Genomic DNA, 15,311 nt, shown 5'->3' on the forward strand with positions numbered 1-15,311 from the left:
AAAAACTACATCCTAATCCTGTCTTAATTTTATAATTTTTTTATTCAACTTTTTCTCTTTTATCTTCCAAAATTTCATAAGAATCTTAGCTCAAACTATTCATTACTATTACAAAATTATCTCACTATTATTTATAGATATTTTATTTTATTTCATTTCATCTGTGTAACCAAACGACGCCTAATTCATTCGAAAATTATCTGGTTGATCCGATAGCCGACTTACTACCCGAAATTTACCCGATGTGGCTAAAACGGCATAGTTTAGCGTTTGTTTTAAGCACCCATCGAACTAATCGCATCCGCATCATCGCAGCACATATGCTCTAGCCCCTTTCTCAGACTCGGTTCTCCAACTCCAAGTCCAACCCGGGAACCCCCATTGCCCTGCGTCGCCTCCTTCCCCCGCCGCTAATCGCTCTGTCTTGACCTCTTTGTATGTTCGTTTCCCCTCTTGTTTTATCTACCATTTTGTTTCGTTTTCTAGTTTCTTACAGGCTATAAAGCCGAGACACATGTTGGTTTTTGAATCATTTCAATGTTGTTTCATTTCACTTCTATGGTTTCTGTTTTTGAATCAGGACCAAATGGCCATGGCTGCGCTCAGACGAGAGGGGAGGCGTCTTGCGCCTCTGAGCTCCCCCCAATCAATCACTGCTGTCCGATCCTCTCTCATCTCTCAGTACGATCAAAACCTGCTCATCTCTGTCTCTGTGTGTGATATCATGCCTTTAGATTCAGATTCTTATTGTTTTATTTTCCGTTTGTTTGCTGAGAAAGACGTGGGAAAAAATATATATATTTTTTTGATAAGTCTTGTATCGAGATATGAAATGTGAAGGAGAATAACTTGCTTTAGCTGTTGCTCTCTCGGTTCCTAAATTGCTGAAAGACCTGATAGATTCCTTGATTCCTTGCAACCAAGCAAAAGATAGGGGTTTTTGAGTTGCATTGAGCAATAGATGTACATAATATACGTTGGGTTGTGTGGGGTCTTTGCTGTATACTACTTAAGTTGGGGTTTCACCGTCTTCCTTTCTTTTGAATCAGCTTTATTTACTTTCTTTTGTTCGAGGTTGATTTTTTAAAGGAATTTCCATGTTTACACAAAACACTCTTTAAGCTTCAGTTATCAAAAACAAAAGCTTCAGTTTTTAAAATTCTGTTTTCAATGATCTTATATTTGTTACTTTTTCCCAATTTTGGTGGGGGGGGGGGGGGGGGGGGGGGATGCCTTAAACACTATCGAAAAATTGCCAAGAAAATGCTATTTTTTTCACATTCTAATGTTCTTGAGCTAACCAATAGGAACCATAGAGTTCAACATAATCAAATTTGTGTCCTGTCACAAACCAATTTTTTAATCTTGATGCCAAAGTGTGTGATCTGAGGTTTTTTGCTCGCAGATGCTGTCCTTGCACAGTGGTAAACCACCAAGTGTTAACCTTGTTAGTCAATTCTCTGGGTTTTGAAGGGAAAAAACAAAAAAAATTAAATTATCTCCTTTCTTTTGTTGTTTTGTAATTAGAAAAGAAGCCTCTACTCAGTAGCATCAAATTGTAGCTTGAGCCCTTCCCCTAATAATCAATTGTGTCTTCAAAGTGAAGCTTTCGCAAACTCAAGATTGCTGTTTAGAGAAACTCCCAATTTTGGTAAATTTTAGGAAAACATGGAATTTCATTGAAACTGGAGAATAGACATATCAAGGTTTTGAAAGATTTTATCCAAAGAATAATTGTTGTTATTTTCATTGTCTTAGAGCATTGGCATTGGCTTCACCAAAAGCCAATGCATCTTCAAAATTTGAAGAAATGTAAATAAAATCATCTACATTGGCTTCATCAAAATGCACAAGTTTGAACTTTGAGCTACAGTAATTTTAAGTACATCTTCAAATTTGTTCATCATAAAAAGTAGTATTTTATTATAAAAACTAAAACCAACTTCTTTCCTGCGTAAACGGTGTACAGTAATATAATAGTTTGTTCTTTATATAATAACCCAATTAAATTCGTATAGGGTTAATACTATAGGTTTATAGATACAGTAATTTTTATTAGTTATAATAATATAATATAATATTATTAGCTAAAAAATCCGATACTCCCATCTAATTCCAGGACATCAAAAAAGTTGCCAATGCTATCTGAGATGCCTTCCATTTAATTTTTGATTATTAATCGTTGGGCTTTCTTTGGATAGTGTAATTACAAAATATGAAAAAAAAAAAAAATTTTAAAATATTATTATTAAAAAAAATAATATTATATTATTATTTTGATGAATCTAATGACTAATCTAATGTGGGGTTATGTATAGGGAGGTTTTGGAATTATGGAAAACATGTACTTTTCATCAAATTTTGAATATGGCTTTGATGAAGTTGAAGCCAATGCCAATGCTCTTACTGCTCCAAATTATATTTCTTCAAATTATTTCTATTTCTTTTTATCTTTGGAAGTACTAAATCAAGTGGTTTGGGTTGGCAGGGAGCAGGCCCCCCTGGGATTGCGCTCAATTTCAACTCAAATTGGTAAGAAGCACTCATCATGTAGTATCTGCCTTTCTTTACTGTTATAGAGTTGCATTTTGTTGCATTATAGTGTAACACCCCCTTCCTGTACGTTAGGAGTGTTATGTACTTTCGTAACTGTGCTTGGTAAAGAGGCCCAACATAATAAAAGTACCTAATTTATCGAAGAAATTCCCAAAAAATAACAAAAATATAATCTTATAGCATGAAAATTTAAAACTGATCTCTTAATGAAAAAAAACACTTATTAACTAAGTCTGAACTCCCTTGACACATGATCTATGCCTGGCTGTCATCTCGTCAACACTATCTTCTTCTTTTTTTTTTTTTTGATAAGTAAAACAAGTATTATTAATCGAAGAATGGGCAACAACTGCCAATTACAAAGTCTGTATGCCCTAACTACGTAGGTGCATTAGAAACTAATAAATCATGAAAGTCCATGCCATTAAAATTCACAGCAATGGCCCAAGTACAAAGAGTCCTAAAAAAGAAAACTTTTAGCTCCGCCATAGATCTCTCTTTGTCTTCAAAGGTCCTCTTATTGTGCTCCTGCCACAAGCACCACATAATACAAATAGGGATCATCTTCCAAATCGCTTTAATCTGATGCACACCTTGGATAGAGGTCCAACACGCCAATATATCCACCACGGATTCTGGCATAACCCATGCTAGTTCCATCCTTTTAAACACCTCATTCCAGAGAGTCCTGGCTACCTCACAATATAAAAGTAAATGGTTCACCGACTCACCCCCTCTTTTACACATACAACACCAGTCTGCAATAATTATCCTCCTCTTTCTCAGATTATCTGTAGTAAGGATCTTGCCTAATGATGTTGTCCACACGAAGAAAGAAGCTTTAGGAGGAGTCTTGTGTCGCCAGAGTCTTCTCTAGGGAAACTGTATCTCCGACACTTGTGTAAGGACCTTATAAAAGTAACGAACAATGAATACCCCTCTCCCTACAGGAATCCACCACAGACCATCTTCATGCTAGATCTTTGGACGACAAGAATACATGAGATTATAAAAATCTACAAAACTTTCCATCTCTCAATCCTGTGCCGCCCGGTTGAAATTGATACTCCAGTGAATACTCCCTCTTGAGATTCCCATAACCTACGCCACTGTGGCATCTTTGGCGCTTGCTATCAGGAAAAGCATAGGAAACAAATCTTGGAGAGCATGGTTGCCACACCATGCATCCTTCCAAAATCTGATCCTGGAGCCCGTACCCAACTGAAATCTAGTGTGATGATGAAAGACCTCCCACCCTTTTCTAATATGCTTCCATAGCCCCATTCCATGAGCCCCTCTAACTTCTCTAGTACACCAACTCTCCCCTAAACCACTATATTTATTCTCGATCATAGTTTTCCATAAGGCTTCTGGTTCCTTGATATATCGCCATAGCCATTTGCCAAGTAACGCCCGATTAAACAACCGTAAGTTTCTAATACCTAAACCGCCACTAGAGATAGGACGGCACACCATCTCCCACTTGACAAGGTGAAATTTAAACTCTTCTCCTAAGCCACCCCAAAGAAAATCTCTTTGTAACTTCTCAAGACGACCCGCCACACTTGCCGGTATAGGGAATAAGGATAAGAATCAGTGGGTAGATTAGAAAGTGTACTTTTGATCAATGTAATTCGGCCCCCTTTCGACAAGTACATTCTCTTCCATCCTACCAGTCTCCTCTCTATTTTTTCAATCACTGTGTCCCAAATCGAGCACGCCCTCGAAGCTATACCCAACGGTAATCCGAAGTATGTCATAGGAAGAGCCGCTATCTTGCAACCCAGTGTGTTAGCCAACTCCCTAATATTCTGAACCTCTCCAATCGGCACCAACTCGGATTTATCGTAGTTCACTTTTAAACCAGACACTGCTTCAAAACAAAGCAAACATGCCTTCACATCCCGCAATTGGTCTCGATCTGCTTCACACATAATAAGCGTATTATTTGCAAACAGCAAGTGAGAAATAGTAGTAATACCCCTGCTCGGAGAACCAATTTGGAAACCACTAACAAAACCATTAGCTACCAACGCCGAGATCATCCTGCTTAGTGCCTCCATAACAATAACAAAGAGTAGAGGAGATAACGGAACCCCTTGTCTCAAACCACGAGTACTCTAGAAAAAACCCTTTGGGCTGCCATTGATTAACACAGAGAACCTTACCGTAGATATACACCATCTAATCCAAGACCTCCACCTTTCACCAAAACCACACCTACCCAGTAGATATAGAAGAAAATCCTAATTAACATAGTCATACGCTTTTTCCATATTCAACTCACACATAATTCCTAAGGTGCTAGTCTTCAGTCTACTATCCAAACATTCATTGGCAATTAGAACTGCATCAAGAATATGTCTACCCTTAACAAAAGCATTTTGAGGCTTAGTCAATCTTTCCCAAAACCTCACTTAAGCGATTAGCAAGTACTTTTGAAATAATCTTGTACACTCCATTCACTAAGCTAATAGGCCGAAAGTCTGTGATCTCAATAGCCCCAACTTTTTTTGGTATTAAGGCAAGGAAAGTGGTGTTAAGGCTTTTCTCAAATTTCTCAACCGAGAACAACTCCTGAAACACCTTTAAGAGATCTTTTTTAGGCTATGTTTGGCAAGTGAGAGTATCTCAGGTACTCTCACTACTATTCCTTACTTTATTATTACTTTTCACTTACTTTTTTACTATTCATTACTTTTTACCTACTATTCATTATTCTATTATTACTTTTTCACTACTTTTTCACTACTATTCACAAACATTCTCAACACTTCTCAGGTATTCTCACTACCCAAATGTAGCCTTAATCACCTCCCAACATTCTTGGAAAAAGCCCATAGAGAAACCATCAGGTCCAGGAGCCTTATCTTTTACCATTTTCCTTACAACATCAAATACCTCTTCCTCCTCGAAAGCCCTCTCCATTCTAGCAACATCCTCCGGTTCAATAATGTTAAAAACCAGCCCATCAAGAGTAGGCCTCCACCTCGCCTGCTCAGTAAGGATCTTCTCAAAGAAATCAACCACATGATCTTTAATAACCTCTTCTTCTCTGCACTCCACCCCTTTTATTTTCAACATCTCAATGTTATTATTTCTTTTATGAGAGTTTGCAATACTATGAAAAAACGTCGTGCTCCGATCCCCTTCCTTTAACCATAGTGCTCTTGACTTTTGGTGCCAAAACATTTCTTCTTGCAAAATTATCCTCTCAAGATCTGCGACCAACAAGGTTTTCTGTGCTTGCTCTTCCTCAGAGAGAAGCCTACCCTCTTGTATTTTTTCGAAATCTTGTATTTTCATCCACTTTGTATTTTTGTTCTCCTCAACATTACCGAAAGACTGTTTATTCCATTCCTTTAGGTCTCTTTTTAAGGCTTTCAATTTATTAGCAAAAATGAAGCTAGGTGTACCCTCAAAACGATACGAAATCCACCATCGTTTGACCCTCTCCACAAAGCCTTTTGATTTCAACCGCATATTCTCAAACTTAAAATACCTTCTATTACTCTGAATGCCTTCACAATCAAGCAAGATAGGCCAATGATCCGAAGCTAAACGTACTAAATGCTTTTGCCATACGTCCGGAAAATGACTTTCCCACTCAGGTGAAATTAAGAAACAATCCAAACAAGTCTAGGTTTGGTTATTCGACCAAGTGGCAGGGCCCCCTGCAAGTGGTAAGTCTATCAAGTTCAAGTCAAAGATACACTTTGAGAACTCCAATCTGGTTGGCCTCAATCTTCTATTTCCGAAGCTTTCACTTTGGAATCTAGCAACATTGAAATCACCTCCAATACACCAAGGAAGCTCCCACCAACAGTGAACCCCTGCTTGCTCATCCCACAATAATCTTTTATCCACATCTAAATTTGGCCTATAAACACCTGCAAATGCCCACAAGAAACCGTCTGACACATTTAAAAGAGCATGCTACCAAATATCTCCCTATATAGTCCTTCACTTTCTCCACCACCCGCCTATCCCACATCACTACAACTCCTCCTGATGTCCCTGAAGAGGCCAAATACACCCAATCTATGTAATTACTGCTCCATATACTCCTCACAATCTTCTTATTGATCAACTTCAACTTTATCTCCTGTAAACATACAATGTCCGCTTTCCACCCACGAAGCATGTGCCGAATCCGAAGACGCTTCTCTATCTCGTTAAGACCACGAACATTCTAAGACACAATCTTTGGTTTCATCGATGAACAGCCGGCCCCTTCCATTTTACCCTACTCCTACTGGAGCTACCCTCCGAATTCATCGACCACATCAACCTTTTAAGCTCCCGATTCTTCTTCGAATCCCCTTCCTTTTTTGTTTGTATCCAGCTTCCATAGCAGTTAACAAGGCAATGAACTGCTCTTCATATCCCTCAAACTCAATCCCCACAAAATGTTGGATCTCTTTCACCTTATGAATTACCCAATCTGAAGCTTGGTCTAGAAAACAATAATTCAATGGGATAGGATTTCCCATCCTGTTACTCTGGAAGTTCTGGAACTCTTCCCCCACTGTAAACTCCTCCAAACCCATCTGATCGCAAGCCTCGGGGAGGAATAATTCGTCCTCCACCAAGTGCATGAGGTCATCCGACTCCTCATCCCCCTCATCCAGCACAAAACCATCAAAAGGTTTGACAGAAACTTCCGTTGAAGCCAAACCCACTCCTCCACCGCATATCGGCAAAATCTGAGTTTCATTCGACGGAGAAAAGCACGAATCAAGCTCCGCCAACGCCTTTTGCGCACAGTACGCTGACGTTGTCTCATCGGTGGCCTCCTCTACCTCCGTCGGCGCTGACTGTGCAACTGCCAACGACGGTGGGCTCTCCGGCACGAAGCTGAGGCTGTGCAGCTCAGCTGTAAAACCTGTGCTAGGGTTCTCGCCGCTGGGTTGAACAGTTGATCTTCGCTAGGCTGGGTCTCCACTGGGCTAGGTTTCGGACCCATGCCCACTACAATGGGCCCTGGGCTGAGACGGCCCAGCCCTTCTGAAGGACGTGGACTCCTCTGCGTCTTGGGCCGAGAAGGCCCACCAACCTTATGTTAGACGGCCCACCCTTTTCCTTTTTTAACTTTCTGTTGGGCCTCTTTCTGGGCTTTACTTGGCCCATCCCCCATATTCCTTTTAACTCTACCCAGTGCATCAGCCCGCCCCTTATCTTTTTGCATCAACCCAGTGCATCCCCCATATCTTTTTTCATCAGCCTGCCCCTTATCCCTTTTAAGAACACCCGTATCTTCACTTTCCTTAAACAGACCAACAAACTCCACGATCTCAGCCATACCCCTCTGCAAAAACCGTAGCTGACCCTGCATCTCCATCACCAGCCTCTATACCTCCCATGCCTCCTGACATGCCGTGGATTTCCTGCCATGGGGATGGCTCGACGTAGCGTACGGATTCAACGGTGCTTCTCGACGCCAAAACCCTTGTCCCCTGTCAGAACCTTTTGCACCTCCATCCCGTTCCCTCCCTATGTTCGGCAGCGTCTGCGAGAGAGCCTCCTTATACGACCGAGACTGGTGCCCCACCGCCCCTTTACCATACTTCGACTGACCTCCACCAGTCAAAACACCCACGTTAGGGAACTCCTTACCTCTTTCCAACAGCACCTCCCGCAATTTCCTCCAACCCCAACCCTTCTCTCCTTCTGGAATGCACAGGACATTCCTCCTCCCCCCCTAGTTGTACTCAGAGACTTCGAGGCATCTCCCTCTACGATTTTCGCAACGTTGAGCAATAAGGCTGCAAAAACCTTCTCTAGTTGCCGAATACACCACCTTCTTCCCCCCTTTCCTCTGACACCTTCCCAAGCCATTGCGTTGAAGATGGTCCCAAACATACCACGTGTTCTGCCTTCCAGCTTCTCTCGGAAACTCGCAATAATCCACCACCAACTTTTGACAGAGAAAAACACTTGGATTCAATCACCACCTCTATAGGATAACCCATCTTAACCACCGTAATGCTTAAGAATTAGTTAACGCATCAATGTTAACGAGGAGAAACTTTACAGGATGCAACGAGAAGAAGAAAATATGCATGTGTACGGAGAGAAAATATTTTAGGAGAGAGAACAGTCTAAAACTAGTTAACACTATCTTCTTTACCTGGACATGTTAAAAACAGAAAAAAAAAAAAAAAAAACAAAAATGAGTCAAATACTCAATACTTATAGTTATACTAACATGGGATTTTCTTGAAAGCGTGCATACCTAATACTTATAGTTATATTAACATGAACATGCAACATGTACTATGCATAACTCATTAAACTTATCTTTCCATTTCTTTAATGTCCAGCACACCTTAACCCCTGTGTACAAAGTTGTTCACTAGTTCCACTTCCTGTGGCCACAAGGGGAACCGCTTAGCTTAACATACTATGGTGGACCATGCTTAGGTCCGTGGTTTGCACAGCCACCTATAACTTCCTTGGTACCATGTTATGGCCATTCTTAAAGCTTCGTTCATAACTTGCATTTTATCTTTTTTTTTTTTTTTTTTTTTTTTTTTTTTTTTTTTTTTTATCATGATGCATGTAGAACACATAATGACATAACTTATCGTAATCATAAATGAAGACATATCATGATGCATGTAAAGCATATAATAAGATAACATTGAAACTAAGGCCCCGTTTGGATGTTGAGATGAGATGAAAAATCTGTGAATAGTAGTAAAATGGGCCGAACCTACTCCATTTTGAATATATTTTTTTTATGATGGGGGGAACCAAGCCACAGCAGAGCCCTTAGGACTCACCCATGGAACCTAAACCCCTGGGGAGACTAGCACAACAACCCACCCCATGGCCTCCCACTTAAATCGGAGTTTGATCCCAGGGGGAATTGAACCTATGACATGGAGCTCATGCACACAAGTTCGCCCTAACCACTTGGACTGCCCACATGTGGGTACTTCATTTTGAATATAGGTCCATAATATCATATCCAATCCTATCTCCTCAATACTAGATCCTCAAATAATACGTATGGGCGAATGGCCCAATAAAATAATCTTCCTTCTAGCTGTAACAGAATTGGGCCAATGGTCGAAACTTATAAGGCCTATAATATTTCAGTCTGGATGTTATATATGGTCTCTATTTTTCGGATATAGAATGTTGATAATGCTGTTGTTTTTTTATATATAGTCAGAAACCGGATGAAGAGTGTGAAGAATATCCAGAAAATTACAAAGGCAATGAAAATGGTTGCAGCCTCGAAGCTTAGAGCAATTCAAGTTAAAGCTGAAAACTCACGTGGCCTGTGGCAGCCATTTACTGCCCTTCTTGGCGACACTGCCAGTATGTTCATTTTTTATCTGTGCTGTTCAAATACTCTTTTCTTTTTCATCAAATGTTACTTTGAATGAAATAAGCTCCATTCAAGCAATATGTACAAATATCTTTTTGAAACGTTTTAATGTCATAACTTATTGAAAGGAAAGGATGCACAGAGTGGATCTCTTCATATTTGTGCCAAAATTTTCTCCAAAAATCCTTGTGAGAAGGCACCTGCTTATCCTTTTTTTGTTGTGTTTGAAACTAGTGTAAAATTTTTGGTGGAAGTGCTTAAAAGATGGATCGAAAGGAGATCCTTTGCATTTATCCCATTCAAGTTAACAAGAGAGGACTAAAAATAATTAATAATTTTTCCACTGATGTTCAGTTAAAATTATACTTATAACTGAACAAAAAAGTATACTTTATAGATGTACGGTTTATATGCTTGAAATTAAGAAGGCTTATCTTATTGCTTTTCTTTTTATTCTTTGTTTTTTCCCCTTCTGAGAGGTGTATCAATTTCCCTAATTGTGCTACGTTTTGTTGCAATACTAGGTGTTGATGTGAAGAAGAATGTCATTGTTACCGTTTCTTCAGACAAAGGTCTTTGTGGTGGAATCAACTCTACATCAGTCAAGACAAGCAAGGCTTTGAAGAAGTTGACTGCTGGTATTTGTTAGGAGGGAATTCCTTATGTGTTATCGTCATAGATTGGTTACTATCTGAAAGCAAATATATCTCTACTGCTGCAGGCCCCGACAAAGAAACAAAATACGTTGTTTTGGGAGAAAAAGCAAAGGCTCAATTGATACGTGACTCGAAGAAGGATATCGAGTTATCCATAACTGAGTTGCAAAAGAATCCTTTGAATTATACGCAGGTTAATATCTGTTCTTTCCCGCCACCTATATTACAGAAGTATTTTTCATTGTTTGTTTACATATATGTGCATGGGATTTTAGAAGGCTTATCTTATTGTTGTTATTATGTTGAAGCTTAAAGTTATCTCCAAATAAAATTAAGTATTGAATGCTAGGAGTATGGTTAAGAAAGTTTTTCTGACTTTAGATCTTACACGCCGAGGTTTTCTGAATTTTGGTTTTAAATTTGCACGCTATATTTCCATTTCTTCTCGAGGCATGCCTTAAAAGGCCGATAAATTTGAGTTTTTAAGTGGAATAAGGTCCCCCTTTGTTGATCTTTTTTGTCTTTTGCTTATTTGAAATAAACTCGTTGGCATATTAAATTTACAAGTCTGTATAATTTCACGAGGAGAATGACTTTTCCTCGTATTGCATTCAAATTGTTGTCCTTTCAGGTCTCTGTTCTGGCAGATGACATTTTAAAGAATGTTGAATATGATGCCTTGAGGATTGTCTTCAACAAGTTCCAGTCAGTTGTCTCATTTCTTCCCACTGTGGCAACTGTTTTATCTCCTGAGGTGATGAGAATGTTTCGCTAACTTGTTATCTGTGTTAGGTCCGTTTCCTTGTTCTGATTTTGGTTTCCAAATGTTGTTGATGCTAGGCCGTGGAGAAAGAGGCTGAATCTGGGGGAAAGCTTGGTGAACTAGACTCTTATGAGATTGAAGGTGGTGAAACAAAGTCAGAAGTACTCCTGAATCTTGGGGAGTTCCAATTCTCTTGTGTAAGCTATTCTTAGCTAATATATTTCTATGTTTGAACTTTGAGCAGTAGTGGGGACAGGATTTACTGTTCTATGTAGCAACAAAACTATGTCAATTTTGAATCTTAACAATTGATGTATAGAAGTTTAATATCTAGTTTATAGAGCATGCCTAGGAGTTGGCAACATCGACCAAGTCTCTGTTGGTATCTGATATTTTGCTAATGTTCTGAGTGGAAATGCCCAGGCTATTCGTACTGAATCTTGCTCTAAGGTCCACTTTTTAAAATAATTGTAATGTGTCTTTGAATTTAAACATTTCATGGGCTACAGTGCTATGCAATAAATTTGGCATGTGGTAGATGTTGCTGGAATTCTCTATGGATGTTTGAGTTGCCAAGCAGCAGTGCCATGCAACTACTAAGTCAAAATATCAATATCTAAAATGTGTAGTGCCTTTCATTCTGGTAATGATCCCAATTGATTTGCTGAGAAAATTTTCAATGTTACCCAACAGGTCTTGTTCAATGCGGTGATGGAGAATGCGTGCAGTGAGCAAGGAGCAAGGATGTCTGCTATGGATAGCTCAAGCAGAAATGCAGGCGACATGCTTGATCGACTCACCCTCACTTACAACAGGTTTCTCACGCACCCACACAAAAGCACACGCACATACATACATGCACAACATGCACACACCACTCTCTCTCTCTCTCCCCCACCCCATACACACAAGGCATGAGTTTGGGAGAAAGAAAATTAATTGGTCATGCTAGTTAATTGAATTATTACCTCTGATTCTAGTACATTGTAGAGTGTGAAAGTCATCTTTTCTATTTGTTGTCATTTCTAATTTCTATTGTTTTCGTATTGTTTGTGACAGAACTCGGCAAGCATCTATTACCACCGAATTGATTGAGATTATATCCGGAGCATCAGCCCTTGAGGGCTAATTGCAGAAACCCTACTTGTAATTTATCAGACGGTGATGAAATAACATGGAAGTGGGGCTTTCCTTGAACTTCATGGTGCTAGTTTCTGAGTGTTTTTTTTTTTTTTTTTGTTTGGGGGGGGGGGGGGGGGGGGGGTGTCAAGCTACTCCAATAATTACCCAGGGTTAATCTCCTTACTCGGAGTGTTAAATCATATTTTTTGATGGTTAAACTTTTAATTGAATTGTGATTCTGCTCGTTTCAAATTATGTGCCTTACATTTTCTCTTCAGTGAATTTCGTTTGGATGTTTCTCTCTAATTTCATCGTATATCCTCTTATGTTTCTCTCTATAATTAAAATTAATTATGTAAGCATCAATCTTAATTGGCATAGCGATCAATGATAGGAATCATGTGAGTATCACGCGTCTATACTCCGACTATATCTAGTACCACATGGTTTTGGTGTATAATCTCTCCGACTCTTGCTGGTACGGATGGACTACAGTAGAAAACCCCTATCCAAGCAAATCCACATTTTCTATAGGCAGGGCCACGGCAAGCAGAAGAAAAATCCCAGTTGCTGAGCAACTAATCAGTTATCCTTCAAACCTCTGCCAATAGGCTTTTTTTTTTCAACAAAATATTAATAATAATAATAAAATTAAGTCACTCATGCTTCATTAACCGAGGTTCATATCCTATATCTTGGGAGCTTTCTTTGTCAATCTGTGGGTATATGTGACACAAAACTTGTGGAGTTTTATTACGGTACAAATAAGTTTGAATATTAATTTACGTATTAATATTACTGTTTTGATATTTTAAATTTAAATTAACATTATTTTTAATAAAATTTATTTTGATCAAGTGTACGGTTAGATTTTTACATTTAAAACATCTGACCTTCGAAAGGACCTTGCGGACGAAACCAACCTTTTCCAGACCTCTCTGTCCATGGACTCGACACTCTTCGTACTGAAGCCTTCTTCCCCAAAAATCACTGAACTCCCATCAATGGAATACGCCCCAAAGAATCCCCCTACAGTGTAAACTCCTTCGTACGCTGACCCCTCTCTCCCTCTGCCCTACACACTGAAGGCTCCCTTCTTCCCCAAAAATAGTTGAACTCCCATCAAGCCATGGCGGCCCAAAGAATCCCCCTACAGTGAAATCTTTTCTCCTTCGTACGCTGACCTCTCTCTCCCTCTCCCTCTCTCTCTGTCTCTGCAACGCCATCTCCTCTCTCTCCCTCTCTCTCTGTGTCTGCAACGCAAATATTGGCCTTCTCCAATCGAGGCGAATCTCTGGATCGTCCGTGCTGCCTCCTCAGGGTCGCGAGCTCCATGGTCCGTCCCATCTCAGCTTTTAAGATTCCTCTACCACTGGGCTTTGGCAGAGTAGCTATCTGAGGGAGATTGGAAGTCTCCCTTGCCATCTCGCTACCCGTCAACCCGAGACTCAAATTTCTCAGCCTCCATTATAAACCAGCCATGCCCAAAGCAACAATACGCACCGCCTCCAGTTCTTGCTCACGCTTACTATCGCAATAACACCGAAGAGTTGCAGTCACCAGATTGTTCATTACGGGGCCTCAAACACGCTCCTTTAAGGTAAGCACAAATCAACTCCACAAATCAATTATAATTTGTTTTTGATTCTTTAGCTTGTTAAGTTCTCTGATCTGCATGTGTTTTTCTTTACCTATATTGTTTACTTCACCATTTGGGTTGCCTCAGGCTACTTCTTTGTGTCTTCTGTGCATGTTGTCATTATTATTTATTTAAATTTGTAATGTTCTGTGATTTAAATATACATCTGTATTTATGTTCACCTAAAATTTAAATTTGTAATGTTCTGTGTTTACCTAAAATTTGTGGAATTTTTAATTGTGTTCACGCTTTGCATTGTCTGCTGATGAACATTGCATTCCAAATATGGAATGCATGAGTTTGATGAACATAGGAGCGGATGTTTAGGACAATGTTCACAAATCAAATGGTAAGAGTCTAATCATCGTTCAAATATGAGGTTACTAAAGTATAAATGAGAGATATACGTGGGACAGACAATCAATACAAAACAATTCATCTTTCCATCTTATTCTGATCCCCCCAAACATTTACCAAACAATGATTTGAAAATAACTATCATTTTTTCTTATAATGTGTTCCTTCACATAAGTAGAGCTGTCTATAGGAGCTGAATCAAAGTGAAACTTATCACATCTGGATTGGATGATAGGGGAACGAACATACATGTGGGATCCCTCACAGGATTGTATGTATGTTCTGATCACTCATCATGTGTTGGGACTACACATAGTAGAACCTTTTTGGGGGGTAGTTCCTTTTTCTTATGGTGTCTATTTGACCATATTGCACTCCATGCAAAGTAGTCCGTATCCACGAATCTCTCTCTAAAAAATTCAACATCAATGGACTGATCAATTTGGTTTGCTGTAGTCACTGTTATTTATTCTGCATTATAATGACGAACACAGATACATAAATGATCAAAATAGCTACAGAAATACTTGAATGGGTTTAGTTCAACTTCTGTTGTATGTTCTTTTTTATTTGGAGGTACTTTTAGCATGAGCATGTTCATTGGGCCACATGTTGCCCTCTTATTCCCCACTACTTTGAGCAAGATAGCAACACTACTCTTGTTTAAAGAACATTGGTACCTTCAAAATATGAATACACAGTCCCATATTTTGATCATTGGCATGCTCAGGACACTAGCTGTTGAATCCATGGTTTTGTAAGCACTCTGCCTTCCTGAAGTAATAAAAAGACTCTGGTTTGTAAACCTTTTCGTATGCAAAATTTCATGGTTTCCCTTGTTGTGTTTTAAAACGTTACCTTCTACTACTTTGCTTTTCT

At 39.4% G+C, this 15,311-nt stretch overlaps 2 protein-coding genes across 2 annotated transcripts in view; both read left to right on the forward strand.

Annotated features, from left to right (window-relative positions):
* Positions 1-294: 294 nt before the first annotated feature.
* Positions 295-12,713, forward strand: LOC121234240 (ATP synthase subunit gamma, mitochondrial-like). The gene is made up of 10 exons (XM_041130116.1): positions 295-435; positions 581-681; positions 2,489-2,532; positions 9,733-9,885; positions 10,420-10,533; positions 10,617-10,744; positions 11,183-11,305; positions 11,392-11,511; positions 12,008-12,129; positions 12,374-12,713. The coding sequence occupies exons 2-10, from the start codon at positions 587-589 to the stop codon at positions 12,441-12,443; spliced, it is 969 nt and encodes a 322-aa protein (XP_040986050.1). The 5' UTR covers positions 295-435; positions 581-586; the 3' UTR covers positions 12,444-12,713.
* LOC121234241 (ATP synthase subunit gamma, mitochondrial) overlaps positions 316-15,311 on the forward strand; it is a 34,946-nt gene continuing 19,950 nt past the window's right edge. The window contains exon 1 of the mRNA XM_041130118.1: positions 316-435. The gene's annotated coding sequence lies outside the window, so the exon portion shown is untranslated. The remainder of the gene's footprint in view (positions 436-15,311) is intronic.

The sequence above is a fragment of the Juglans microcarpa x Juglans regia genome, chromosome 6D, assembly GCF_004785595.1.
Source record: "Juglans microcarpa x Juglans regia isolate MS1-56 chromosome 6D, Jm3101_v1.0, whole genome shotgun sequence".
Classification (NCBI taxonomy): Eukaryota; Viridiplantae; Streptophyta; class Magnoliopsida; order Fagales; family Juglandaceae; genus Juglans; species Juglans microcarpa x Juglans regia.